At 38.6% G+C, this 27,063-nt stretch overlaps 4 protein-coding genes across 4 annotated transcripts; 1 reads left to right on the forward strand and 3 right to left on the reverse strand.

Moving 5' to 3' along the window:
* Positions 1-244: 244 nt before the first annotated feature.
* Positions 245-5,526, reverse strand: LOC145901711 (protein-associating with the carboxyl-terminal domain of ezrin-like). The gene is made up of 12 exons (XM_082989475.1): positions 5,401-5,526; positions 4,988-5,235; positions 4,596-4,781; positions 4,181-4,345; positions 3,996-4,118; positions 3,648-3,817; positions 3,416-3,576; positions 3,007-3,167; positions 2,582-2,722; positions 1,956-2,186; positions 1,047-1,715; positions 245-879 (listed from the first exon to the last, which is right to left on the reverse strand). Exons 2-12 carry the CDS (start codon positions 5,210-5,212, stop codon positions 838-840), a joined length of 2,274 nt encoding a protein of 757 aa, XP_082845601.1. The 5' UTR covers positions 5,213-5,235; positions 5,401-5,526; the 3' UTR covers positions 245-837.
* On the reverse strand, positions 5,511-8,032 carry LOC145901712 (putative sodium-dependent transporter HI_0736). The gene has a single exon (XM_082989476.1). It carries the CDS (start codon positions 7,950-7,952, stop codon positions 6,273-6,275), a length of 1,680 nt encoding a protein of 559 aa, XP_082845602.1. The 5' UTR covers positions 7,953-8,032; the 3' UTR covers positions 5,511-6,272.
* Positions 8,033-9,318: 1,286 nt separating this feature from the next.
* LOC145903965 (uncharacterized) lies at positions 9,319-20,034 on the reverse strand. The gene is made up of 32 exons (XM_082992164.1): positions 19,805-20,034; positions 19,638-19,739; positions 19,530-19,570; positions 19,158-19,304; positions 18,920-19,007; positions 18,731-18,847; positions 18,573-18,661; positions 18,331-18,439; positions 17,172-17,347; positions 16,982-17,063; positions 16,579-16,754; positions 16,434-16,521; positions 15,986-16,177; positions 15,329-15,493; positions 14,894-15,002; positions 14,398-14,545; positions 14,051-14,152; positions 13,862-13,979; positions 13,647-13,798; positions 12,944-13,034; positions 12,632-12,764; positions 12,495-12,562; positions 11,921-12,127; positions 11,436-11,529; positions 11,232-11,372; positions 10,998-11,044; positions 10,856-10,926; positions 10,612-10,679; positions 10,279-10,543; positions 10,009-10,052; positions 9,901-9,939; positions 9,319-9,733 (listed from the first exon to the last, which is right to left on the reverse strand). The coding sequence occupies exons 1-32, from the start codon at positions 19,823-19,825 to the stop codon at positions 9,609-9,611; spliced, it is 3,615 nt and encodes a 1,204-aa protein (XP_082848290.1). The 5' UTR covers positions 19,826-20,034; the 3' UTR covers positions 9,319-9,608.
* A 1,606-nt stretch (positions 20,035-21,640) lies between these two features.
* LOC145902873 (para-nitrobenzyl esterase-like) lies at positions 21,641-26,164 on the forward strand. The gene is made up of 10 exons (XM_082990963.1): positions 21,641-21,975; positions 22,522-22,630; positions 23,142-23,352; positions 23,464-23,594; positions 23,654-23,865; positions 24,164-24,425; positions 24,665-24,816; positions 24,874-25,053; positions 25,316-25,448; positions 25,790-26,164. Exons 1-10 carry the CDS (start codon positions 21,641-21,643, stop codon positions 26,162-26,164), a joined length of 2,100 nt encoding a protein of 699 aa, XP_082847089.1.
* Positions 26,165-27,063: the final 899 nt, after the last annotated feature.

Raw genomic sequence — 27,063 nt, forward strand, 5'->3', positions numbered from 1 at the left:
ACAAACAAGTTCTGGAAGTCGACCAGAACGTCAGCTTTGCCTTGCATTTTTACTCGCCCAGTTCCGCTTTAGCAACACTCACGTTTTTTTTACTCAGCCGTCTCAATAGCTCCACCTTCCGGTAACGGCAACTCTGGTCAATGTAATATTTTTACGAAATATTTACCCAACGCAATTGTAGGAACATCTGAGAGGTAACTTGCTGAAAACTATCCACACGAAAACAAATCGTTACCTTGAGTGTTTGTATGTTCGTGCGAAAACTGTATCTGCATAAAAGTAACAACAAAACTACTGGCACAACAACAGGTTCAACAAATGGTTCTCGAACTATAGAAAGCACTTTGGAGTAAAATGTTTGACAGCTATCTTTCAACATAGTTAACCTCGACTCCAGACGAAGAACCACTGGTTTAAACAAACACAAGGTAAGCGAAAGCGTACATACATATCGTACTGCACCGCACAACAAAACCGCAGCCAGAAATAAGTCGGTTCAACTCTAGAATAGAAGTATAGAACAAATAAATTATTGGACTGAATTAAAACTAAGGTGTCCTTTACAAATACGATTATCATACGCTTAGCGACAATAACGCTACTACCACTAGTGACCTAAGAACACCAATGTTAGTGTTTTACAAAAGGCACAATACTTCAATACAACACACAAAAACATGTCGCTGGTAACAACTTCCACAACAGTAAGGCACACAGAAAAACAAAAGGCGCAAAGCAACATAAACATTAAGGACTGTACAACAGTTTGCCATAGTACTTTCAGGAGTGTGTTGCTACTGCACAAGGTGTAATATTGCACTGATGTTAAGGTAATGGTCATTCCCAGGATACTGCATCGTCATCCCAACCAACAGCATTCTGAAAAAAAAATAATAATATCATATGCTGGAAAAATGAATTACAAACAGTTTTCGGTGTCCAGCAAAAAACTGGCAAATATCCCAGGTGATTACGTCAAGTATATAAATGAACTCAATGAAGTGTTTAGTATCATTAATTTGTATTAATGCCAGAACATAACTCACGGAATCGTCTACAACATTGAAGGCAGTGCTGATAGTGCTTCCTTGCCCGCTATCAACCGATCTTACATCCACCGCATCCAGGCCAAGATCCACGCCATTCTGTACTACCACATGATTTGCCTCCATGACAACGTTGGCCTGATCGAGGGCCGGAGCCATGTCGGCGAAAAAATCGGGTTCCGCTGCCTGGACGACAGGAGCTGGTGGTGACTTGACCATTATCTCAAACTCGCTACCCAAAGCTCCGTGTTTCGGGGAAGCCCCGTTCCGGGCAGGTGGCGATTCGCGAGGTTGAGTTTTTCCAAGCTTTAACCTTCCGGGTTTGCGCTTCTCGGGCGACTTGTCCGAAAGGGAATTCGATCGCGTGGCTGGTTTTTGGATAGAAGAAACTTGTTTTTGGTCGCTTTCAACCTCAGGCAATGGCTCTTCATCGTCGTCGAAAGAAGGCCAGGCTTCCTGGTCGCTTTTCTGGTCGTCGGAACTTGCCCACGTTTCAACTTCCTGACGTAAAACTGGAGTTTTCCTTTGTTGTCGTTGCTTGACTGCGGGCTTCATTGCGTTCATTTCATGCCTCTCTGATTTGAAGGCGTTTTGAGTTTTGATTGAAGGTGTTCCTGCCTCGGGTTTTTGAGACGATGTGCCGTTTGTTAGAGAACTAACAACGTTCGCCTGTAAAAAAATGATGCGATTTAAATTCAAGATCATGTTTTGAGAAACATAGTTTTTCATCGTGGTAGCACACAATAATACTGGTGGCAAGAAACCCTTACGACCAAAACGAATAATTCAATGTAAAGTTTTGTAAAAATTAAAACAAACACAAAACAGAGCTTTGGAAAATGCATTTCTACTTAGTTTCAGATAAAAAAAGACGCCTTGGGGACAGAACTGTCCAATTTTTCGTCTTACCGAAAGCGAGCTGGCAAACTGCTTCTGTTTCGCCATGGCAACCTTCTCGGAAACGAGAGGTTTCTTTGTTTCCTTCTTGCGTGGTCTCTGCATGGCAAGTTCAAGCAGCGTGGCGGGCAAAGGGGGTTCCTTAGTTTTGACGTCCTTTCCCTTGGGTTTGGGTCTTTTGCGTTGAGGGACTTTTGCTTCATAAGCTAGAGACTGCTTTTCGTTAAGCGGTCTGCCATCAAACTACAAAAGCGCAAGACTTGGTAAATACACTGACTTTAAATAGCTTTCCACAAATAACGCAATTTTTAATATTATTTTTCAAGTACAGTGTAACACATATCATCCGCTAACTTACATGACGTCAATTTATTTTAGTCTGCAAGCATGCTGGCGCATCATGCGAAGTCATTTGACAAAATGTAGCAGCATTACCGCAAAGTTAACAAACATTTGTAAACTATCGAATTTTGAAACAAATACTGAAGCGGTTTTTATCATAACTTTTTAAATCATCGTGTGTGATGCTAAAAAATGCTGCAGGCATTATTCTTAAATCATGTCATACATAATTGATATGTGCTGCACTTCTAATAAGGGGCAGATGATTGGAAAAAACAAACGATTTATTTACACACCTTTGGAATCCCGAGGGAAAATAATTTTTGCCTTCCACCTCCAACAATTAAATCACCTCCTACAACGCATACAGAATCTGCGAGGGCATGAAGACTCGCTTGAACAAGTTGGTTGTTGGAATCTCCCAAGCCATGAAGCAACTGTGTGTTATGAAGTACAGTGGATATGTTAGTGAAAACGACATTTGTAGCAAGAAAATAATATGAAAACTATTTACAGATTTTTTTTTAATATTGTGAAAGTAAAACGGCACATAACACATATCATTAACACAATGCAGTTTTTAAATACGTTATCGGATTTAGCACTAAATTTGATGAAAAAGATGTTTATGCAATCAAACGTGCCACATAGACAGACTTGCATTCGTGGGTTAAATGGAATTCTGGATCAATCGGTTACTTGAGTTTGGTCGTGTACTCACCTCTGGCAGAACAATGTCGGTCAAAACTGTTTTCTCGAACAAGTGGACGTATCTTGAGAAGTTGTCGATGAGAGCAAGACGCACGTGAAGTATCCTCATCTTAAACAACTCGACTACCTTCGGAATGACGTAAGTTGCAAATACCGCATCGGGAAGGACGCCTGACGAAATAACAAACAGAAATTTAATCATTTGTGCAGAGATTAAATCCTTACCATAATGAGATACAACAATGAATATTTTGAGACATTAATTCAAAATGAACACTGCACAGTCCACACTTTTCTTCGTTACACTACTAACACGTCCTCGTTAAACTATATTCTTTTTCAACGACAGTTTAATGCTTTTAAATTGTACAAACTGAAGTTTAAAGGATTACGTCATAATAAAGAACTTGATCACGTGCCTTCAGATTTGTTGTCACGAGCTGGAGTTAACAATGGAGTAACAACATGGGTTATTGCACATGGTTCCGCTAAAACTATAGGCGTTAATATGAGCGGTGCCAAACGTCGACCGACCACTTCGGCGAATATGTGATGCTTGTTCAAATCATCAATCAGAGTTCTGTGCAAATCAATACAGGTTTAGGTTTAGTTGAAGTTGTAAAGTGGGATCACGGTCGATATGGGACTTACTTGAAAAAGTGCAGCTTTTCGCTTTTACTTTTAAGGGTCACAGACTGAAGGAAATTGACGATAGAAATGTAGGGAGATTGAAACAAGGACATGGCGATTATTTCTTGAACTGTTGGTCTGTTTTCAAAATCCGGCCTGGTCATGTCCGTTATAACTTCTTGAAGCTTTTCCTACACACAAAAATAATCTTCATAACATCATGTGATCCCCATTTATGCATAAAAGTTAAAGTTACATAAGAGTTACACTAAGACTATGGCTGTCAAAAGGATTTCTGGAATAAGAAATTATTAATGAACTCCTGCAGATCCTCCAGATTAGGGCGACCATTATTTCAACTGGGCTTACCGTCGGTAGGTGGGTTGAAAAACGAATTTGTTCAGCGAACTTTTTAATCAACAATCCCAAACAGTAAACATCCCTGCAATGGCCGTGTTCAGTATTTGGCGGGACTTTTAATGCGGACAAATTCTGCACAAAATGTGCAAGTTTGGTAAATAACATTGATGAGCACATTATAACACACAACTCACCTTTTCCTCTGGTGCGACAACGCAACCTGTTTTATGCAAGAGCTTTAAATTCTCCTTGGTTTGTTGTTTAAATAAACATGCATAGTCGAAGTCTCCAAGCTTCCACGTCCCGCATTCGGTGACGTAGATACTTTCGGTGGACACATTGTTGTGAGTAACAGAAGCCTGCAGACAAATGTTTATGATGTCAAGTCGTGAGCAATTTGTAATGGCATCTGGCAACGGTAATTTCCTGCATTAGCAGATTTAGAGTAAGAATGCTGCTGGCAAAAAAGAGAGGGAATGCACCATAGGTAATCCATAAATACAACAGAATAACCACAAGTTTCAATCATCATTTCACAATCATTAATCATCACATATTTTTGTAACATGTGCTATGTTAGATGCAAACTGACAGGTATACTATACTCACCTTTTCATGAATAAACTTTAATGCAAGGGCAATATCATGCAAACCACTGCAAATCTCATGGGCATCAGTTTCCTTCAGTACGTAGTTAAGTGGGAATGCTCGCTCAGTAACAAGGTGAATTTCTGACTCAACACTGGCGCAGCCCATAAAGCGCAAAATGTTCGGATGTCTTAAAATCTTCAAATTCTGTTGGTGAACAATCAATTAGCATAAAGAAGTTTCTATAATTCCAAAAAGGTTTATAAATCAAAAACTGTGTTGTGTTAGTAACTGACAAAAATAATAGAAAAATTAATAATTTTTGGTAAAATCTAAAAAAAATCCTTATCTAAATATTTTATGTCCGACTTATGGCAAGACTTAATGATATAAACATATCAAAGGTATTCTACCTGTGCACACTGTTCCAATCCAGCAAGTTGCTGCTGCTGTTTATTTGGTTGGGCCGTGGTGAAAATATTGACAACAATTCCATCTTCAAGAGAACCTGGTCTGATGACCTTCTTGCCCTCTGCATTTTTGTTGTTTTTCACGTTATATGGTTTCTCAAATTGGCAGTTGGCAAGCAGGAACTCCTCATTGGAACCATAATACCAGTCCCAGGCTGCACTGAGCATGCCCTTTTCTGTAGTGGAATGTCCTGCATCAAAAATACTTGGTGTATTGTCCAAATCTGACGTATTGCTATTGCATTAAATTTTACTTTAAAAAACAAAAATAAATTATAAAACTAAACCCAGATGTTGGCTGTCATACACAACAAAAAAGGTAGCAAATAATTTGAGGAATTGAGTTTTTCACTCACTTTAATATATATGTTGTCTAGTTGAAGTCATCAAAGTGGAAGGTCTTGTTGCATTCTCACCAACAGGATTTTTTCAAGCCCTATGGAATCTAGTCTCCAAACTTCAAAGCCTACATTATTATAATATGCACAAAACAAAAGAATATTGGAACACATGCCAAAAACACAACCTTTAAGCAGCTTAAATGACTAAATTTAAACATACAGCTCTGTAAGCATTTGCAAAAAATAACATGATATTTCCACACATTAACAAGTACGATTTGTCCTCAAGGTTACTTGATCACAAGAAAGGCAATGAAAAATAAACATATATTGTTTGTCCAACAGATAACCACATAAAGTGCTTAATAATGCATAGATGAGAAACTGTACGTTTCAACAACGGCAATCACAATGCAAGATAAATAGGTAAATGGTATAGTAGGCATGTGTATGGATATCATCTTGTGCATGTTGCGTAAATTGTAGTTTATTTGTGTTACTTAAACAGATAATGGGTTACTTCAACAGACAGTACAGAAAAAAGATATATGTTGTAATAACCTTTTAAGAATATTCTCTCACAAAACAACAGAAATTTTCTATCAATAATATACAGCTTACGATATATGGTACGTCAGATACATTCATTGTGACAGTGGGTACATAATATATGATAATAGAAACGGGGATATAAAACCTAGTTTATTACACCTGCTACCTTTATGCTAAGAAAGATCAACAATTTTTGTCAACAAAAACATTATAGGCAATAAAAAAGTTTTGATTCAGAAAATTTAACATATATGCAACACTCACAACATTCTGAGATTTATAAGTGCATGACAGACATAATCTGTATTGAAGACACAACTATTTTAATATTTCAATTACTTTCCAGGCAAAGAAGCCTCAACTAACGATGGATTATCAAGATGATCAAGCTCTAAATCAGTCCCAACGAACAACTCATTTTGGGTCATGGTTGACACAGCTGGCAGAGCAACATTGGATAGTCCCGGTATAACATACAAACGAGGAAGTATTTTTTCTGCATACCTAATGTACAAGAAGCATAAGATGATCAGAATGGCTAACACCACAAACCATTGGAGCAGTGCAGATAAGAGTGTTTCCTCTCCAATCTCATACCAGATATGTTCTTTATCCATAACATTATTTATTATCCACCAAACAAAGATAGCAACAATTTGAATAGGAATGAGGATCCAGATAATCCATTCCCAAAATTTAGGCAAGACCCAATCGCTGCCATCTCCATAGCCATTAATGACCTCCTGGCGGAATTTGGAAACACCAAAGGAATAAAGAAGAAACAAAAGCATTGATCCACTTACAACGATTGCAGAGCCCCACACAAAATCTTGATTGACGAGAAAGTGCAAGTTTAGGGTACTGCCTAAACCAAACAAAAACATCAGAAAGCAAATTACAGGAACCGCTACTTTTCGTGGTACTTTCAGATCAACAAGTTGGTGACATGAAGCTTCTATTAAGCTGATTTGGGAAGAAAAACCAGCGAGAAACAAGCACAAAAAGAAGAGAACAGTAACTGCACGGCCTATAGAAAGTGTAGAATATAGTAATGGGATCCAAATAAAAGTTAGCCCAGTATTGCCAGGAGCATTGTATGCGAATGAGTCAAGAACTTGGTTAACTGTAATAGTGGGATCCAAGGTGATTTGTACCGAAAAAATAGTTGAAAACATTGTAATGGCCATCATGAAGCTGAGAAAGTTGTTAATAGATGGTATGACTGTACCATATCTCACAACGCCATGTTCTTTACCAAGGTAAGTTGCATACACAAGTAGTACACCCTGAGCTGCCCCAGTGTCCCATGCATTCTGGGTTAGGGCCTCAATCCATGTTTTGGGACTTTTAAACACCTCCCAATCCATGTTAAACAAATGCTTGATGCCAATAGAAGAATACTCTAGTGTAAGAGAGTATATGAACGATGCGACCATAAGGCAAAGAAGAGATGGCACCATCACCATCATCACTGGTTCAATTGATCGCACACCAGCAAGAACACATACTCCACCTAAGATAATAACAATTGCCTGGAAAAGTACAGGCCATGCTGACACATCAGCAAAGTCAGTAAAAATTACCTTGCTTTCCTCCAGTTTGGAGGGCAAGTCATTTGCAATGAAGTAAACAAAATAGTATGCACACCAACCACAGATGACAGCGTAGTAACTGGCAATGGCAAAGTTAACAAAACCAATAAATGCCCCACACCACATTGCCTTAGGCCCAACCATCTTCTTGAAAGTGAGAATTGTTGCACATTTTGTGTAGCGACCAGCTCCATACTCTACAAGGAGCAGTGGAATGGACCAAGTAAAAAGGAAAAGAAACCAAATAATTATAAACGCAAGTGCTCCATTTTCACCAGTGTTGTTGGCAACTATTCTTGGGTACCTCCATATGTTACCAGTGCCAACAGCAGCTCCTAGGCAAGATAGAGCAACACCCAGGGATGATTTAAAAGTTTTTGGTGCCTTGGTACTTGGAAGAATAGATGAAGCCTCACTTGACATTGCTTTTACTTGATGGAGGCAGGATAATCAAGTTTGATGAAATTAAAGTGATAACACATTCATAATTGAAATAATATTATTAAACCTGTGTGCAAAACATATATTTAATAAACAATTTTGAAGATCTGAGTCTGTAAACTGAAACACTTTACTGTTCTATTACAATGTTGTACACCTTTTTGATTGAAAAAAGGATACAAATCTTTCCAATCTAAAATTTATACCTACTAAACACCTTGACATTATTTCAGTTACTTTGCTTGCTTCCCAGATTGGAAAGTTTTTTCGCGGAGAATTTTTTTCGGCAAATATCAATTGTGCTGATTTTGCACAGACAAACTGACATTTTTCGTATCTTACTGCATTAGCTAATTGTTTTTGTACAGTTTGCCGATAACATATGCGAAAATTTTAATAAATCCTCCGCTCACGTCATTCTCTGCAATTAGGCTTGCAGCAACTATTCATGCTACTTATGGAGCCTTGTACTATACCTACTTCATTATTTTATACACAGTTGAATTGCAAGTTAATGATCATGTGATACAGCTTGACATATCCTTAATACAGATTATGCCATTATTGACCATGTGGCATAAATCCGGGTCAGACTTCATACTGTTTGGGGTGGTCTATAAAATCATATACCTTTTAGCAACAAGGGGTTAAGGACAGATATTAGGTTTAACTTGGTGTGTTAATACAGAGTGTGCAAGAGTGCAACCTTTGACGCAGCCAGGCCAAACAAATCCTACAAACCTAGCCACATTAAACCATATGCCAATTTTGCATTTCTCATGATGAACTTGCATTTGCTGTGTGAACTGTACACTTACATTGTCCCGAGTTGCATGAAAAAAGATATGAGTAGTTTTTAATTGATTTTAGGGCCCAGGTAGCACTCTACGCAAATAAATAACAGGAGCTTACTACTTCACAAAATTCGGATTGCAGACTAAAGCTTGCACACCTCTGTCTCAAACACAAAAAAAAAATTATCAAAAAAGTATAGCCTATTGCTTTTTGTGTGGAGTGTGGTCTAATACCCAGCATATAAGAAATTAACTAAATCATTATAGGCTATTAAACCATTTAAAAAACCACATGACATGAATGCCTTTTGCGCCATTGTTTTGCATTTTATAATTATTGTAAACAACGTCTCTTCGGTTTATCTTCGAAAAAGATAAGACGTCATTTTACTCTGACGACTCCGTTAATTTCTCTGAAAGCATTGTGTCTACTCATGCGAAAAATCATGTGCCAAATATTTTTGTTTTGTTTCGGTTATCTGTTGAAGTTCTACCCATAATTTGCTTCAAAAGACCACTGAAATATAAGGACAAAGAACAAAATTTAATAAGCTGTAATATTTATTATTTTTGTAGCACAGCAGTCGGTAACCAAATGTAGCACCAGAAAAACTATCCAGCGCATTTTTTCTGCAGCTGTCAACATATAAAACAGTGTTTGGTGGAAAGTAGGTAAAACACAGCACAAAGGTGAAAAAATACAAAAGCAGAACCAACAGCACTTCAAACTTCACAAAAAATAGCACCAGCATCAAAACGATTTAGCACATGTCGCTCACCGAAGTTTGCTACTATAATGTGTTTATATATGAAGCAGTGCAACAATAAAGTGCCTCTTTGTGGATTACTTTGATGGACTGGGGTGAGTTTCTTCGTCAGACACTGACAGTAAACTTTCGGTTGTGGGACTGGTTGGAGATGCAGCACTTCCCATCAAATAAATAATGTCCAATCCCTCAGGTTCCGTAGCTTCAAAAAATTTACCAAAACGTTATAAAAACAGCAGACGCTACTTTATTTATTTACTCCAAAAAATACATATGTTTAAATAGTTTCCAAAAGGACAGGATTCCCAAATTCTTATCTGGGGAAGTCTTTAAAAAAGAAAGACATCTCCAAACCACATAAAAATTCACCTGTTTGGTTTGTGGGAGTACGTGATGGGTGTTCTGAACCTTAAAAAAAAAAAAATTATTACTCACATTTGCATTTTATGTGACAGTTCAATTAAAACATTTAAATACCGTTTGATTCTATGACATCATCGTCTGCCATGTCCAAAGCAGAACTGCAAGATAAAAAGCACCCATGAAAAAAATCACGCTACCCGAGAATAATGTTTTCCTACACTTAAATATATTAAAGAATATACTGCAGGTAATGCTTTGGTTTTGTTTTTTTGTTTGTAAATAAATTCAAATTTCAGTAAATTTTGAAAATTCAACATCCTGTGAGATGGATTGGAAAGATCGCTCCGAAACAAGAGCTTTGCCAAATTTTGTTCCTACCCCTACCTAGCGCCTTGCATAAACGCCTCAAGTGTGTCGCTGGATGTCGCTACTTCGCTTTGGTGGGCAAGAAGCGACCTGTCAAAATCCCCGTAGTTGTTTTGTGGGTTTCTTCCCTCAAGTATAGAAATCAAACTGGCGTGAGCGAAGCTGTCTGAGTGACGTTTTTCTGGACTTCCAGGCTTGGAACGCCGGCCTTGAACAAGCAAACCGATTCCGTTTGACGTGGATGCGTCCCCGCATTCCCCTCCGTGACGCAAATTTCGGCGGTCTACAAATTATTGCAGCGGTTAACACGTACGTGCATTCGGTGGTTCAAGAGACGATAAAATAACGTACCTAGTGATGCAGTCTTGTAGGCGAAAGAAGGCTTCGGCGGAATTTCAGGCTTCGGTTTCGTTTTAGATCTAAGCGTATAGTAATTTTACCATCACATTACAAAACTAAAACGTGCGAAAAATAAGTTTATCTCGCACCCAAATGACTGTAAAATGGAGTTTTATAATGTTTCAGTTTGGAAATCTAAACTAATATTAATTTGCTAAATTTCATTTGTATTTGGCACCGAATAGTGGACATATACCCAGCTGTGGACAGTGTTGTTAGGGCAGCAGTGAGTTGATCCATTGAGATTCCGACTGATGTGGAAGGCAACTTTAAAAAGAAATACAATAAGAGTACAAGTTCCAGAATACATCCATTTCACATATTCAAATAAAACTTACCTTGTTGCCAGAATATATGGGTGGGCCATTGAGCTTGCTGGATACTCCTATAAAAAAACTTACGTTTTCTAGTTGGCATAACTGGGCAAGTGTATATGTTTAATTTCTGCGGCAAAAACCTGTTCGATTCAAGATATCCACAATAACAATACCAGGTTCGACGGTTGTAAACTATAACTTTTACTATAGAAAAACTATAGAAAAAAGCTGATCATAAATATATCATCAGGTTACCTGCAGAGTCTCCATTGGTGTAGTTTCGTGCATCAAATACACCCACGAGTGATCTGCGAACCGAATCGGGTGATTTGGGCAAACTGATGCCACCAACCTTCCGTGTGGGCGAACGCAGTGGACTGTACGCCGTCGAATCTGCTACGAGATTAGCAGGTTGACAATTTACAAGACCCACATGGTATAAAGTGTTGTAAGGCCTACCGGTCCATTTAAAGACGGCCGCCTGTTTTGCTGGTGAAGTTCGGCCAGTTTCGTGACAGTTGGTTGTTGCGTCTATCGAAGATGTCGGCGTTGTCTGAATAACAAAGAGAACTAGGTTTATTTCTGTTTGTTTCAACAGCCTGATTCCGTTACATACGTTTTAATTCCCAAACAACCAAATCACTAACTTACTAGCACAATTTCTCGCGAACTGTAAATAAATCAACTGAACAGACAATATTTGCAGTTCGAAATCCAAAATTGTCTGAGGATTAAAAGCGCATTAAGAACAAGCAACGACTACGTATGCGTAATAGGTTGTAACTAATTTGATTGAATGCGACACACGGCTATGAAAGATTGTACGAATTCGTCTCAAAACAAATAACAGTATTCCTTGGAAATAATATAGGCAACTTGAACAGACGATAATTGTTCTTTCGTAAAGGGCGATACGAATAATGTATGAAGGAAATTGGCTGAACCTTGGATCGGGTTGCAAGAGGTTTTACTTTGATCCGCTGGAATGATTCATCCGACTTGGAAGTTTTTAGTTTGTTGGTGGGAGTGGCAGGTTCGGACAATGATGTGGCGAGGTTTGTCTGCTTGCGCGGACTTTTCCGCGGTGAGCGAGCTGAGTTTATGCAGCTGGTGGCGGCCGCAACGGTGCTAGCAAGATCCGACAGTTGGTCCTGAAACGACGAAATAAATTGACTGATGGCAGAAAATTAAAAATAGTTTTAGGGGAAGGTTACGCAATAATGCTGCGGTTACTTACGAAGAACATGAAGCGAAAAGCAAGGTTAAAAACGCAAACTTCCAGGCTATATTTTTCTGAAATCTCCTTGCTTTATCAAATTTGTCCTGGCCTACATAAGTGGCAACAAACATACAACCGAAAGCAACGACACAAAAACGTTTCGCAATAATTTGCCCGCTGATATATAAATCTACGCTCGCTCGCATTACGCCTAACATTGCATTGAGATCGCAAAAAAACTTAATGAAATGTAAGTGCGAACTCTAACTCGTAATTACTGCAAGCAACACATGACAAACCTGCAAATCTCTGAACACGTGGTTATCCCTCGCCCACTTTCGTCTTTGGTCTCCACTGTCAGGTCGACCTGTGCAAAAAATGGTTTAATATCCGTAATCAGTTACTGAAGCTCTGACGAGGTTGCGAGGGAACTTACTCGAATCGCTCGACGAATTCGTTGAAAGGGCAGAAGAAGCGGATGAGAAAAATGACGAACCGGATGAGAGCAGTGTGGAGGCTGTGGAACTTGGAACAAACTTGGAAGTGGTTGGAACTTCATCTTGAGGCGTCTGCGTATGATTGGATATTACTAATTGTACGATACTGTCACTTGTTGCACCACAAACGCCTTAGAAGTGTGAAGACCTAATTAGATGTACAAAGAACACTAAAAACAATCTGCAAGCAAGACTTACTGCGATTGGTCGAAACGCAAAGTGGACAAGCGGAAAGATAACAATGAACTCACCCCTTGATCTTTCGACAACTCTAAGAGCCGGAATATGGAGTTTGCTTGCTGCTGAATCGAAGCCTTGCGACCGGCGCATGCTCCTGGCGTGCTGAAACCATGAGTTTATTGGGAAAGCAAACATCTGCCTCTCCCATGGCGGTTTGTGTACATTAAACCGAGGTTACCACAGAGGTATTCGGTGGTTTCCTCTCGGATTTACATCAATGCGACCTTTGTTGCTCTTATCAGACTATGGAGTATTAGACGTGCGGCAAATGCTTGTTTGTAAGATTACTGAATTTTAGTGTTGTTGAAGTTACAAATAGGTAGAGAAACATTTTACGGTTCCATTTTTATGGTTTACAAATGCAAGGCTTCCTAAACTATGGGTCGCGACCACATTGGAAGTCGCCAAATGTATTTTTGGGTCGTGAAGAAATTGGCGTGTGGGACAATGACGTATTTTACAGCGATAGTTGTTAACCAGAGTAATAGTTGTTCAGTGTGTACGGGTCGTACAAAAAATTCTTTTCAAAGTGGGGGCGCCTTACAAAAAGTTTGGAGGCCCTAATTTAATGGATACATCCAAACAGTTGCATAATATTAAGAACTTGCAGATGTGAAATCGTCGCTATACTACAAACCCCACTTTAAATAATTATATTTAAACGGTAAAAATAAAACGGCATATAGGTAAATCAAGCCAACAAGGCATTCATACCGTTGCTTTTTATTGTGTTTTCTCGAAGATCTGCTATGCGACCCGGACGATCCGTCCGTCGTGTTCAGCTTTTCGCTTTTGCCAGAACGCGGAGAGTGAGGCAGTGATTGACCAATCACAGGCGGGCGTCGAGACACGTGAGAACGTATGTACTGAAATACGAATAATTTGACCTTTTGAACTGGACTTGCTTATTTGCCTAAAACAATGGATACCTTTGCTCTGCTGGAAATCCGACCAAAGCGGCGGCCTCCTGCGGGCTTAGCTCCGTGACCACGTGACCAATACACACTCTCATTGGTTGTAAGGTTGGGCGAATTCCACGAGTTGTTGCTGGAAAACCAAAAACGTTGCAATGAAAGTTGGAGGTTCAATTTTTGACGTTTTTTTGCCAGGGAGTTTACCTAGTGCCAGGGGCGAACGAAAGGGCACTGAAAATATCCAGAGTTTCATCCACGCCAGAACTTCCATTCATCGCCATATTTTCCACATCGTTTTCGCCGGACCTTGTAAAATACACATTTAATAAACTGCGTACAACCAAGTATCACATAAAATAAAAATGGCAAAATCTGTTCTGCATGGAACTCACGCAGTATCGCATTTGTTTCTACGCCGTTTGTGTATTGGTTTGTTTATCATTGACAGTGATCACAGGGCATGAGTTTATCTGTCCAAGTTTCACAAAGCAATCCTCTCCAACATAAAGTCAGTGCAACTTTATATCAACGTAAAAATAATAAAATCTAACATTGTTTCGTCATCCACGTCGTTTTCTTCATAGAGTGAAGTGGTCGCTAGTTGACCCTCTCTTTCAGTCACGTAATCTTCTCCATCAGCTTCTCCGTCTCCAACTAGAACCGATTCCTCTTCAATTTCCCATTCGCTCAAATCATCGTCTGCAGTGCAAGGCATGATTTTTTTCCCAGTATAAACAAACGATACAAACTTTCGGATGTCCCAAAATAAAGGTAAGAGCAAAACCTAATTTTTGTCAACTTTGGCATCAACGAACGATCGAAATAAGCGTGGCTGCTTGACAAAATATGAGCGTTACCGACTTAGCAAGGTAGGAAGGTTTGTTACATTTAAAAGTGGTTTCCAAACTGTGGGCCAAAGGAGCATTTGAACAAACAATACTATTTTATAAAAATTGAGCTTGGTTTTTGATTAAGTTGGGAAAACACTGATATAAAACAACTCCCCAAAATGCTCAATTAATTGATAAATTCAAGAAAGAAATATACCGATGGACACTGATGCAAGTTCCTCTTCAAGATCTGTGGTTGCTGTCGCATCTGATTCGTTGTCGTTCTCCTCAGCGTTGGGAGTTGAAATATCTTCAGTCCTCCCTTCCTGCTCAACAAAATTTATTAATCCAGTGTAAATCGTTTTGCGCCGACTTTTGTGGTTTATCTGATACCTTTGATGCAGAACTCGAAACCATGTTTTTAATCAGGTTTGGAAAGAAAACAATGGTTTTGTTGGTCAAACAATACTTGGTTTAAGGTGGCCACAAGTATGATTTTTTTCGTTTTGACCATGCGTGAAAATTTTTTGCTTCATTACACAATGTTTATATTGATCCATAGAGCCATGTCCATTTCAAAAACTATTTTAGTTCGCATTGCCTCCTGTCTACGGGTAGCGGGTTACAAGACAAATCCAAATCACACACGCACCTCGGCAATCACATCTCCTTCATTGTTTTGCAGTGGAATTTCTTCCACAATTAAACTGGTTTGAGCCGCTTCATTCTGGTAAGCAGGTTCAGTAGTATCAGCGATATCATGCTCGTTCGGTTGTTGACCGGTCACTAAAACACCAGACGTGGTGTCAGCGTTTGTCTGAAAGTATTTGTTAACAGGATAAGGGAAAAGAGAATTGCAAAATACTGCACTGCGAAAAGAAAATGTGGAAGCATATATACACTTGGACAATTAATTTCAAATGAAAAATTATCAACTTCGTGTCGGGCCAAAAACCGTGCCATAAATTTCTAATGCAAATGACCTCAATATAATCAGAAACACTGGTTTTAAGACAGTGCCACATCAGGGGCTAGATTCTGTCTACTTTAGAGATTACATTTGACCTCAATATGTATATATATTTTTTTTTTACTTTTAATAATCTGTCCTTCTGGCACAATTAACGTGACTTTTATTGACCGACGCTTCACTTGCTATTCAGTTAAGCTTCACCTTTACCATGAAGTCTAGCTGAATAGCAGATGAATCGTCGGTCAATCAAAGTCACGTTAATTGTGCCAGAAGGACAGATTATTAAAGTGTAATATGTCTGGACCTTAATACAGCCTCAAAGATGTTAAAAAATACCTGAATCCTGCTCGTGCCTTTGTGTGCGATGTGAGTGTTGTTACAATCAGAGCGGTTCGCCCTGGCGGCTTCAATCGCCAATCTATCTTTTAGATTCCGGATCTGTTCAATGTGCTGAGCTTGTTGCTGCTCCAAGTGGTTGATATGCCAGTTCTGATCGCGGCATTTTTGGTGAAAGGTGGGAGCTCGGACCTGCGTAATATTACATGCTCAGGCAATTTAAAGACAAGGTGACGCACATTTAGCCTTAAGAGATCTGGTAGAGGTTGAAGCTAACAGAAAACGCAAAAATACAAGATTTATCAGACGTCAGACGACCCTCACTGCTGTCTACAAGAATCTTCATTTCAAAACAATTATTACATTTCGTTTTGAAATGGGGATTCTTGCAGAAAAAAAGTGTATAAGACACCAGACGCTTAACAGCAAAATAATATGCGATCCTCACCTGAAACTTCAATACAAGCGTATCTGTCGTTGAATCCAGGTAACCTTCCTGTGTTAAAAGGTCCAGTCGAAAAAATCGGTTATAGCCCCTTCAAATAAGAATGAATTGATCGTTTTTCATTAAATGCCCGTAACGAGAAACATACCAACATTCTCCCACGTCAAACTCGCTGGCAAATTCTCGCACGATGTTTCTGGACGGGTCATTGCTGGCCAGATGCACCATTTCTATGCGATATTCGTACTTGGAGGTCTCCGAAAGACCGACAGAAAGTTCAAGAAACACCGAAAGGTAATTACCCCGTACCACGCCATTTCCATCCTGGTTCAAAGATTTATTCAGAATGTTTGCTTCTTTTGTGTGAAAGTTTTTAACCAATTGAACAGAACTTGCGCACTGGTGAGTAGTAGTAATGTCGTATTTTCGAAGAAATAAAAATGCTGCCTGGGTTTTGTATTTAAACGATAACAACAACAAAAAACTGTTGTAGCTGTGTTAGTTTATATTATTAGATTCATTCCAGATTTCATCTAATTAAATTTACTTACCGGGTAAATTTTGAGTCTCCAACTGAGCCCAGATACATTCAATGGTTTTGAATAAACTGGATCTGCACTTTGCTGAAGTTGGCTGCAAACAAATAACAACTAAGATCGCTGAAATATTACGTAAACAAGTTGAAAGTCACCAAAATTCATCAAAGTCCAAAACATTTGTGGCCACAGTTGAGTCAATTACCTGAATCGAGTCAGAGTAAATGTTGTTGAATCATATGGCGGAACTAATTCACTTGTAAAGTCTGGAGGAACCGATGCTGACACGAAGGAAGCCATTGGCTTTTTGTGGATCGCCCGAAACATCTCAAGCATGTCATGCGATCGTGATATAAGTTCACTTTTAGAACAAGAACCCATCTGCAAAACAACAGAGCATTCAGTACTGGTACATTCTATTTTACTAATGCACTTCAACCACATGATATACAGAGGCCAATATTTCAATTAAACCATTTGCCACAACCAGCCGTAAGTGAACTTTTCTGTGAAACTGAAACAAACTGCAGAGACATTCGTGGGAGGAAATTAAGTTTATTTATACCATCCACAATTTGAATTTCTCCTCAAAAATGTTCAGCCTCTCAGCTGTGGTCAAAAATGACTAATATGACAATCTAAACAAACTTTCTTGTCATGAACTGCTTATGTCATTTAAAAGAAGCAGATGAAAATAACTTAAATGTAAAAGAGTAAATCACAATGTTATAACTATCATAAGGTTCTTTTGCACCTTGTGGTCAAGTGACTGGATGTTGAAAAACTGGTAAATTGCCAAATTAGCTTCAAATGGCAAGGGGGCCGCACAATTAAAATTGTTCAAAAAAACTATACTCATGTCATAGACCTTGCTTAGCACAACCAAGGGACTAATTTCAAAATAAGTTTTCCACTTTACATAACAAACAACCACAGAAAAGGCCTCCATTATCCATTCCTACCCTGTAACACATTTTTTTCCCTTCAGTGAGAGAAGTGTCATTTTTGCCACATGCTGCCAAATTCACGGTTCTTTTGCACTTATATTTTATCAAGTAACATAAATATGTTTCTTTTATGGTAAGCTGCAGACAGGGAAACTGTTTCAATCTAATAAATTTCATCAGTGCAGCTATGGTGTGACTTATAATGATGTTGTCAGCTGAAAAGTCGGCTAGACTTCCACTTTGACATTAAACATTATTGACTCTGTTGCTTTTCATAAATTTTTTAAAACCATATGATATACACCTTCCCCAAACCTGCTTGTAACATGGTAAACAGTATTTATATAAGGTGAAACAGTTTATATTTGGACATTATTGCACATTTTTTGTGGTAAGAACACCAATATTTTGACAAACCTGGTGTTCAACTTCCTTCAAAACACTTTCAAGCATTTCAGTTTCCTGTGTTAATTGATTCTTCTGTCCCATAAGTGTAATCAGCTTGCTTTTCAGCTGCCCATCCAACCTATGTAACAGAGATGTGTTAGCTTTCCACGTGTGCATTGCACTTTTAAAATGACTGCTTCAACTGTAACAGTAAACAATCTATTTATACAGAAACACAAAATAACTGATATGAAATGCAAACAAACATTAACCTGGCAATCATCATTTCAACGGCATTTCGGATTTCACGAACCCTTTCATCTTTTGCTGATCGTACACTTTCTACATTCCTTTCCACATCCTGTTGAAAGTGTCATGGGTTATAAGAAGTTGAAAACATAAAGCATTCAGAAAGTTGGAAACTATTGACCTGCACCAAGGATATTAATTCCATCAGTCTTCTCCGAATAGCATTTTCCTCATCAGCAATTTGTGACAAATGGTGTTCATAGATTTCAGCCAAAGGTTTAAAGGTGTGACCACCATGCTGCAAAACACAAAAAATAATGATTTTGGAAATGTAACAATAATTAAAAGCAATTACGCTTGAACAACTTACTGTGCCTCCCCATAGAGCGCATTGATGACAAATACACAGCTGACAAGTCCAACAAAATACACTGAGCTTTTCCTGATGCATTTCACACCTTTAAATAATGACAGCACATTAACAACAAACTCCATTTACTCACTAAAGTAGTGAGGCAGTAAATTTCATTGCAACCAGCCAAGCAGACAGGAGAGTCATTTTTATGACCCCATATGATCCATATCTAAAACTTCCTCTTTCATCTCACCTGTCTTTCTTCTCTTCTATACTATGAGATGAGTTGGCACCAAGCAAAGAGCTTCCAGGTTTGATGGGAACTCGCAATGTGTCAAGTTGTTGTGTTAACTCTTCCGCCCATCGACAATTCACTAACTCATTCAGTTGTAAAGATGCTCTGCACAAATAAAACTTCTTGATACATGAACATTAGTGAACAGTAAATATTAGAAGTAATAGTATGGAACAAAAAATATCACAATGTTTTTTAAGTTCCTGAGGAAATAGCAATCTTGATACAATTTGCAACAAAACTGCTGAAAAGATTGTTGCTAATTAGTCCAAAAACCCTTGAGCATGCAACAACAAATATACATTAAAAATAATATTACGAAAAGCTAACCGGCAATGTGGACACTGTTGCCTCTGTTCAGTCAGCCAACGCTGCAAAAAAATCATAAGTAAGACAGTCATTAACCTATAAATCATAAAAAAGTTATTTTTCACCTACCCTGATGCAAAGATAACAACAGAGTTTAGAGCAGTGGGGGCACAGCCGAGCATCACGCACTTTGCTCATGCATATGAAGCAACGAAATACTTCGGCCATTTTCTGCAAATAAATTCATAGATTGGTTTAATGCATAAAAATGTTGCAGTTTTCGGGTATGATCTTACCTCTACTTGATTATCCTCCATTGTGGCTTTGTTTTATTTTCGCTGTAATGTTACGCTGCTTAATACACGGCGGAACACATTAAAGATAATATGAATCAAATAAAATATAGGAAAAACGATTCAAAAACAACAATATTGTCCTTCCACAGGTGACAACAGAGGGATACAGAGTGATAAGCAACAAAGGAAACCGCAAGATAATCTTGAAAATCAAATAAGGCAAACGTTTCCTTTGCCAGGAAACCAAGCATCGGTAATTACCCACACATAGAACCATTCGGCGTTTTTTATGCCTACAGGGTAACAAATCACAAGATTATTTTTTAATTTAGGTTTTTACCAAAAATTGCTGATTTTCGGATTTATAGACAAAACTTTAATACAAAAAAATATTTTTATATAATACAAAGCATTAACAATAATAATAATAACGAATTAAAAATTGGCAGGTTACAGTTTAATCACGTGATATGTTGATATTTTCGGACAAATCGATTCATTTTTAGTTTGCTGGAAAAGTTAATGTACCGGTACGCATGACAAGCAATCATGAAACATGGTGGGCACCAACAAAATCATGATATTTTTGGAGACAGACGCCCAAGCAAGGATACGATGAATTTCACAAATTAATTAAGTTAGGATAAATCCAACCACTTTTCTTTGAAAAAAAAAAAAAAAACGTTTATTGTGTTTTAATAAAAATTAAATTTGTCATTTGGAAGGGATTATATACGGAGTAAACACTGGCAACTTTAACGCAAAAAATAACGACATTAGATGAAAATTATACGTTTCTATACCCAACATATCAACGACACATGTGATTTTTTTATGAACAATATGGAAATTTATGACGTCAATAAAATATTCGGATTCGGTCAGAATCTTTCTGGTTTGGCTCATCCTTTCTTTTACTCGGGTCCTAACTGCAAAGCAGGCCCAACGAGCTGGGGTGCAGTTGATTCGACGCACCAAGGCATCCACAGGACACCTCAAAAACTCAAAAACATCATTGTTTGCTTCAAAACTAAGGGATTTCTATCATAAAGGCTGGGTTCCACAGATAATATAATGTGATCTCCAGTAAAAAAGGTCTTCAATTCAGTATATTTTTCTCCCTCAAGGACCCTATTGCGTAGTCTTCCCAGGATGTAAGCCAAGGAATCGGAACCTAACATTTAAGCTCTCAGTAAATAGTAAATACTATTTCTTTAATTTTTTGCGCCAAATTGGTTTCGGTTATGAATGGATTCACAGTTAAACACAATATATATAGGCTATTAAACTTTGCAATGTAGCTTGGTAGACTAAGTAATAGAGCAATATGTGCATTTAACACTTATTGAAGTAATTATTTATGGCAAAAAAAGTGCATGGCATGACTTGTAAATTTGCAGTGTTGGTTTTATGGGGTCATTAACCTGACAAATAACCAAGAACGCGGAGTGTTTGTTTAAAGCTTGTTCACTGTGACACGACATAACCCAACAACGGTCTCAACCCGCGTGATGAATTTTGGTTGAACAAAGTTTACACTTTGATCACGTAATTTTAAGCAAACACTCATTTCCAGTAACTACTCTGTGACGCATATAAGCTGTGCAAAAAAAATCACCAAAAGTAGTTTGTAAGAAAATGGATTCCTACAGGACTGCTAGTGTTTGTACATTGCTTTATTTATGGCAACAGCATATATCATAAATTTTATGCAGAAGCAGTCCTCCTGGCTTAATATGTAACTTGTGACAAGCGATAATACTTAGTTAAAAGCCGCCGCAAACCACCGAGTGTTCAAATTTTAGAAGTGGGAAACGTTGAAACACGGTCTTTATCATGCACGTAAAGATTTTGCTGATGTGTATTTTTGCACATGCCCTGGCATCTGCGTTTGACGAACCCATATCGTTGGCAATCTACAACCTAATAAAGCAGGCTGAATTAAGTGATTCTGGACTTTCGGATGGCAACGGATTCGATCTTGTTCAACGAACCCCATGGAACGTTGAATTCTTGGATGATGAAAATGCTGGCAGCGATTTGACAAAAATGGAGTCATTGGGCAATCCCGAGGTAGAAGTAAGGAATGGAATTGTGATTGGGACAACGTTGCCAGAATCACACGCATTCTTTAGTGTGCCGTTCGGAAAACCACCTGTGGATGACAAAAGGTAAGAAAAGGACATTTTCAGTGTGATGTGACATTTTCAGTGTGATGTGACATATATAACACTCCATGGCAGAATTCTAAATCACGCAGATTAAATTCATTATGAATCACGCACTTTTCTCAAGCACCTTTTTCACTGAAAATGTTTTGCATAGTTTTACACACGTGGTCGTAGCAGTTGGCAAAGTGCTTAGTTCTGGGTATGGATGCATACCTGAAACCCTTATGGGTGACAAGTCGACGCAGCGTTTGATTGGGGTCTTTGTCGCCTACTTCAGCAATGCATGAAATTAATTTGCAACTCGTGTACAAATAATGTCGCACCATGTTACGAGCAAACACCATGACTCAAAAGTTTTTCAGTAAATGTTTGCTTCCTAAGTAGCCGCATATCAGTGCACGGGGTGCCTGGCAGTCTCTGTGTAAACCGCAAACAAAGGCACCAGAAACTTGTTAGTCTGTGGTGTGTGTTGGGGTTGACTCCCCCTAATTGGCTCACGTGGACATTAGTCACGTGCGGAATAAATACATTGAAAAACTTTTAAAGGTTTATGGCCCCAGAACCGGCGGAGAATTTTTCGGGTCCGTTTAATGCTACCACCCCTGACGGTAAAATGTGTTACCAAGTGAGGAATTATACAGAATACGGAGCCATGGTAAGTGCATATATAAGATATATTGGGGTCCACTCCACTCCTCTTCAGTGATTTTCCGCAGTTCAGTGAACAAATAGTTTCCAAGAAAATGATGTGCTGAAAGTGGTATAGAAAATGGAACTTTGTCACTTATTAACTCGCGTGTGATATGCTCAAAAAGAAAGATAAAAAAACTTTACATTACGGAAAGCAGTCACGTAAGATGACAAAGGGAATTCTCATTCCTAAAACATGTACAAAATTTCTGACATATATAGAAAACCCCCAGGCACAAACATTTACTTCCAGCCCGCGAATTTATTCCATGTATGCGTGCTTACATATTTAATATAACACAGACCAACCATTGTTCCCAGTCTCATGTACTTAAATAAACCTTATATCACGACAGTTGCTGTGTGATGGTAAGGTCAGTAGTAAAAGGCACAAACATGTCGTTTTTTGCCCTTCGTGGTTTACACAAACCTTACTTAAATAGTAATCGATTATTTATCGTTAACCGTCATTATAGATGTCGGAAGATTGTCTCGTGTTGAACGTGTACGTTCCGACAGCAGTCGATCTCAGCAACTCAACTACGCCACCAAGCGATCGTTTGCCGGTGCTTGTGTGGCTGTACGGAGGGTTTTTCTTTACAGGAAGAGCAACAAGTCCCAAAACCGATGGACGTTGGCTTAGCCAGGCATCAAATGCTATTGTAGTCAATATTAACTATAGAGTCGGTGAGTATTAAGATGTCGTACTTGTCAATATGGAGTTTAAACTCCGAAATTTCCTTGCATCGAACGTTCCGGACTTAGCAACGTGATGCTAATCAGGCACTTTTCGTCCAGGTCCATTAGGGTTTTTAATTTTCGAGGAGAACGGTTCTTTAATTGAAGGAAACCAAGGATTGAAAGATCAGCAGCTTGGTATGCAATGGGTGCAGGACAACATACACAAGTTCGGTGGTGACCCCGACAGAGTAAGTCCAAGTGCGACGATGCCAGCTTAACTCAAAGTAACTCGTTGATTTTTTGTCAGGTTACTTTGTTTGGAGAGAGTGCGGGAGGACAATCCATTCTTTTCCATCTAGTTTCGGAGAATAGCAAGAATTTGTTCAATCGGGCGATAATGGAAAGCAACCCTGCCGTGTTTCCCTATCAAAATGCTACCCAGGCGTTGACGATAACCTCGCGTGTGGTTGGGGCAATAGGTTTTACATGCCGCAATAAAAATGATGCAACTTGCCTGAGGTAAAATCATCAATCCGCGTTTGATTAAAATACATCCATCTATTTTAAACAGCGAATATTGTGAAGCTATATTTAACTATGCCAAAAAGGCAATTGGATTCCAACCTATCTTATCTCACGTTTTGAATATTAGGTGTTTCAATATATAGTGTTCAAACTTCGTAACAGCACAAAAATATGAAAGAATGTAACGAATCAGAACGTCCGCCTGTTGCAGACGCATTACAGTTTTGGACTTATTCAATGACAATTATAACCCGTAAACACAGGATAATTGCAGAAAATCACTTGCTTTTAGGGAGGCAACTGCTTTCGACATCACAGACACAAGAAACACAGTGATGGTGGGATCTTTGTTCAATGGCGATTTCTATAGCGGAATCGAGCCGTTTCGACCATATATTGACGGTGTTGAGTACACCGACCAGCCTTTAAATTTAGTCCAAATGGGCCATTGGCACACTGACAAAGAAGTCATCATTGGAACGAACAACGAAGAAATGTCTTACGTCACTGAAGTGGTTTCACTTTTTCCAAACTTTGACGAAACTGATTTTGACGTGAGTTATGCAGCACATTATGTACAAAGCAAATATTTGATGTAAATGTAAAAAATCTTGTTAAAAAAACGTGATCCAAATAAACCAATACACGCCAGACGATCATTTTAGCACAGATCTCTCATACGATTACGTTATTTCGATCTTTTTTTCCAAACATTTTAAACCATGTACTTTGATTTAATACCGACGCTGTATTTCATTATAACATCCACTGTAACTGTGATCACATTCTGCAGGCCGTCAACAAATTAATTCTTGGAGAAGAGGATGGAGCCACGATATCAAAGTTGTACAGCGATGCCTACAATCAAAGCTTGAATTACAGCGCCATTCTAGGGCAAGAGGTCACCGACATGTTTTTCGTTTGTCCAAGTCGAGCACTTGCGAGGTATGCTGTACAATACGTGTTTCAAATCTTTCTTTCCTGCACTGTTGCTATGCAAAGGTTTGCTTCCCGCACTTCAACCAACACGAATCAGGCTCAAGTGCCCGTGTACCTCTATAACTACGCTTACGCCTTGAACGAGGAAAGTTGCAATGAAATCCAGGATTTTACGCCGGTTTGTGGAACTGCCTTCCACTCATCCGAGATAATATTCGTCTTCAAGTCTGATACAGGACATGGGTAAAAAAAATTTACACGATAGTGTCGTGATTATCGGGCCATGGCAAAATGTACATGGAATATTATTTCTATAATGCATCAGTACCAGAAACAGCATATTGAAATCTTTCAGACACCTGAAATAAAGACTGGTATTTATGATTTCAATCAAAATGGTTTCTGAAACTTTAATACAAAGTTTTTGATTACTACACTTTTTTTCCGTAAACCTTTTATTTTAGAAAGAACTTTTCAAAAAAGCTGCGAACTTTGACTTTTGTAGGACGAACTTTACGGAGACCGACAAGGTTGTGTCAGACATGTTCACAACATACTGGGGAGGTTTTGCCAACACTGGCGTTCCTTCATCTGGACTCACAACATCTCTAGGGGAATTTAGTGGGTGGCCAGCATATGTAAGTGCAAAAATCGCTTTGTGAAATTAAAGATTTTGTAAATTTGATCAAACACCGCATAATGCTGTCCACGTCCAATTTACGTTGTATGCCTTTTTTGGAAGTAACTTTTTTCTTTCAAAAAATGTTTAATTCTGACTCTTACATTTTTGTCTGTAATCAAATTTATCTACATTTCCTTTTATCAACGCAAACACAGTAAACCGTACCCGAGGATGGACCTAATAAGTATGCAAAAAAGTTGTCGGAACTGTATGTTTCTTGCAATGTTTATTCAACAGGCATTTCCATATCACGTGTAACCGATTTCCTAAACTTGTAACATCTGGTTTTGCTTGCAGACGGAAAGCAGTGAAGCCAATCAAATGTGGACAAATATTCGTATCCAGGAAGGTCAGAGTATCACGGAAGCGTCATATCGGGAGCATTTCTGTGACACTTGGGACTCAATAGATTACTACGTAACGCGTTCGCCCAGTGTTGAGCCAAGCACTGCACCCGACTCTAACACAACCTCAATGCCAACCGAAAGTCCTAATTTGTCGGAAAGCACTGGTCCTGGAACATCGCAAGATGCAACTACTGTTGATTTAGCAATAGTTTCAACAGTAGGAGCCGTTGACCCAGAAACTACCAGTGGGGGAGTCGTTTATAGCATTTCGTATGGACTGGCACTAACCGTAGCTTTTGCTTGGGGAGCAATGATAAAGCATTAAACAGGCAGTTACGGTTTTCTTGGTTTTGTGTGTGCTGATGGAGCTCGGTGCTGATGACACGACAACATTTGTACATTGCTTAACAAACTGTTTGCTTAATATTTCAAGAATTGTTCGTTGTCTGAAAATGATTCTTACTGTGCTGGTGCTCCGCATGGACTTGAGAACAATAAAATCTCGAGAATAATAAAATGATGCACACATAAACAATGTTTCTACAATTTCCATCCTACAGAGACCTAATAAAACTGTAACTTCGCGCCCCTTAGGTTAACAACCAGTGCTCTAAGCCTTGCTGGTCAATAGTACCGTGATGTTATGGATTTTTTTATATAGCTTGCAAGTTTATCGAGTTATGCGAACCAAACCTTTTATATCTCAGCTTGTGGATCTATACAAGAAAAAAAGTGCAGGTCTACCTGATACGAACTTTTTTTCACCCCCAGTTTGCACAAAACCTTCATTCCAAAAATGTTTCTGAATTGGTTTCAACAACTTTGTTTGAAATCAGTATTTACCCCCTTCAATATTTCGTCGAGATGGTACAGAAAAAGGTTCTTTGACATCTCACTAGGGTGTCGTATGCTTCAAAATAGATTTATCATAAATATGGGTCTTGTAAATAACTCTAATTGTCTCAGAGATATTTAACAGTGCCTCGATAGCGCGAGCGCGGGATGGGTCTCTTGGAATGTAATGATTTCTTCTACCTCGTCCTTCAAAGTAATCATACCTTGGATATTTCTCCGAATATTGATTGTATTGAAATCGGTTAAATGCTTCATCAAAACCGTACATTACGAACTCTGCAATACGAACGTTGATTCTACCAGGCTCAGATAGAATTGCAGTTAATAGCAGAATAGTAGGAAGATAGAATGATAGTAGAATGAGTTTAC

This window comes from Ascidia mentula, chromosome 5 (assembly GCF_947561715.1).
Source record: "Ascidia mentula chromosome 5, kaAscMent1.1, whole genome shotgun sequence".
Lineage (NCBI taxonomy): Eukaryota > Metazoa > Chordata > Ascidiacea > Phlebobranchia > Ascidiidae > Ascidia > Ascidia mentula.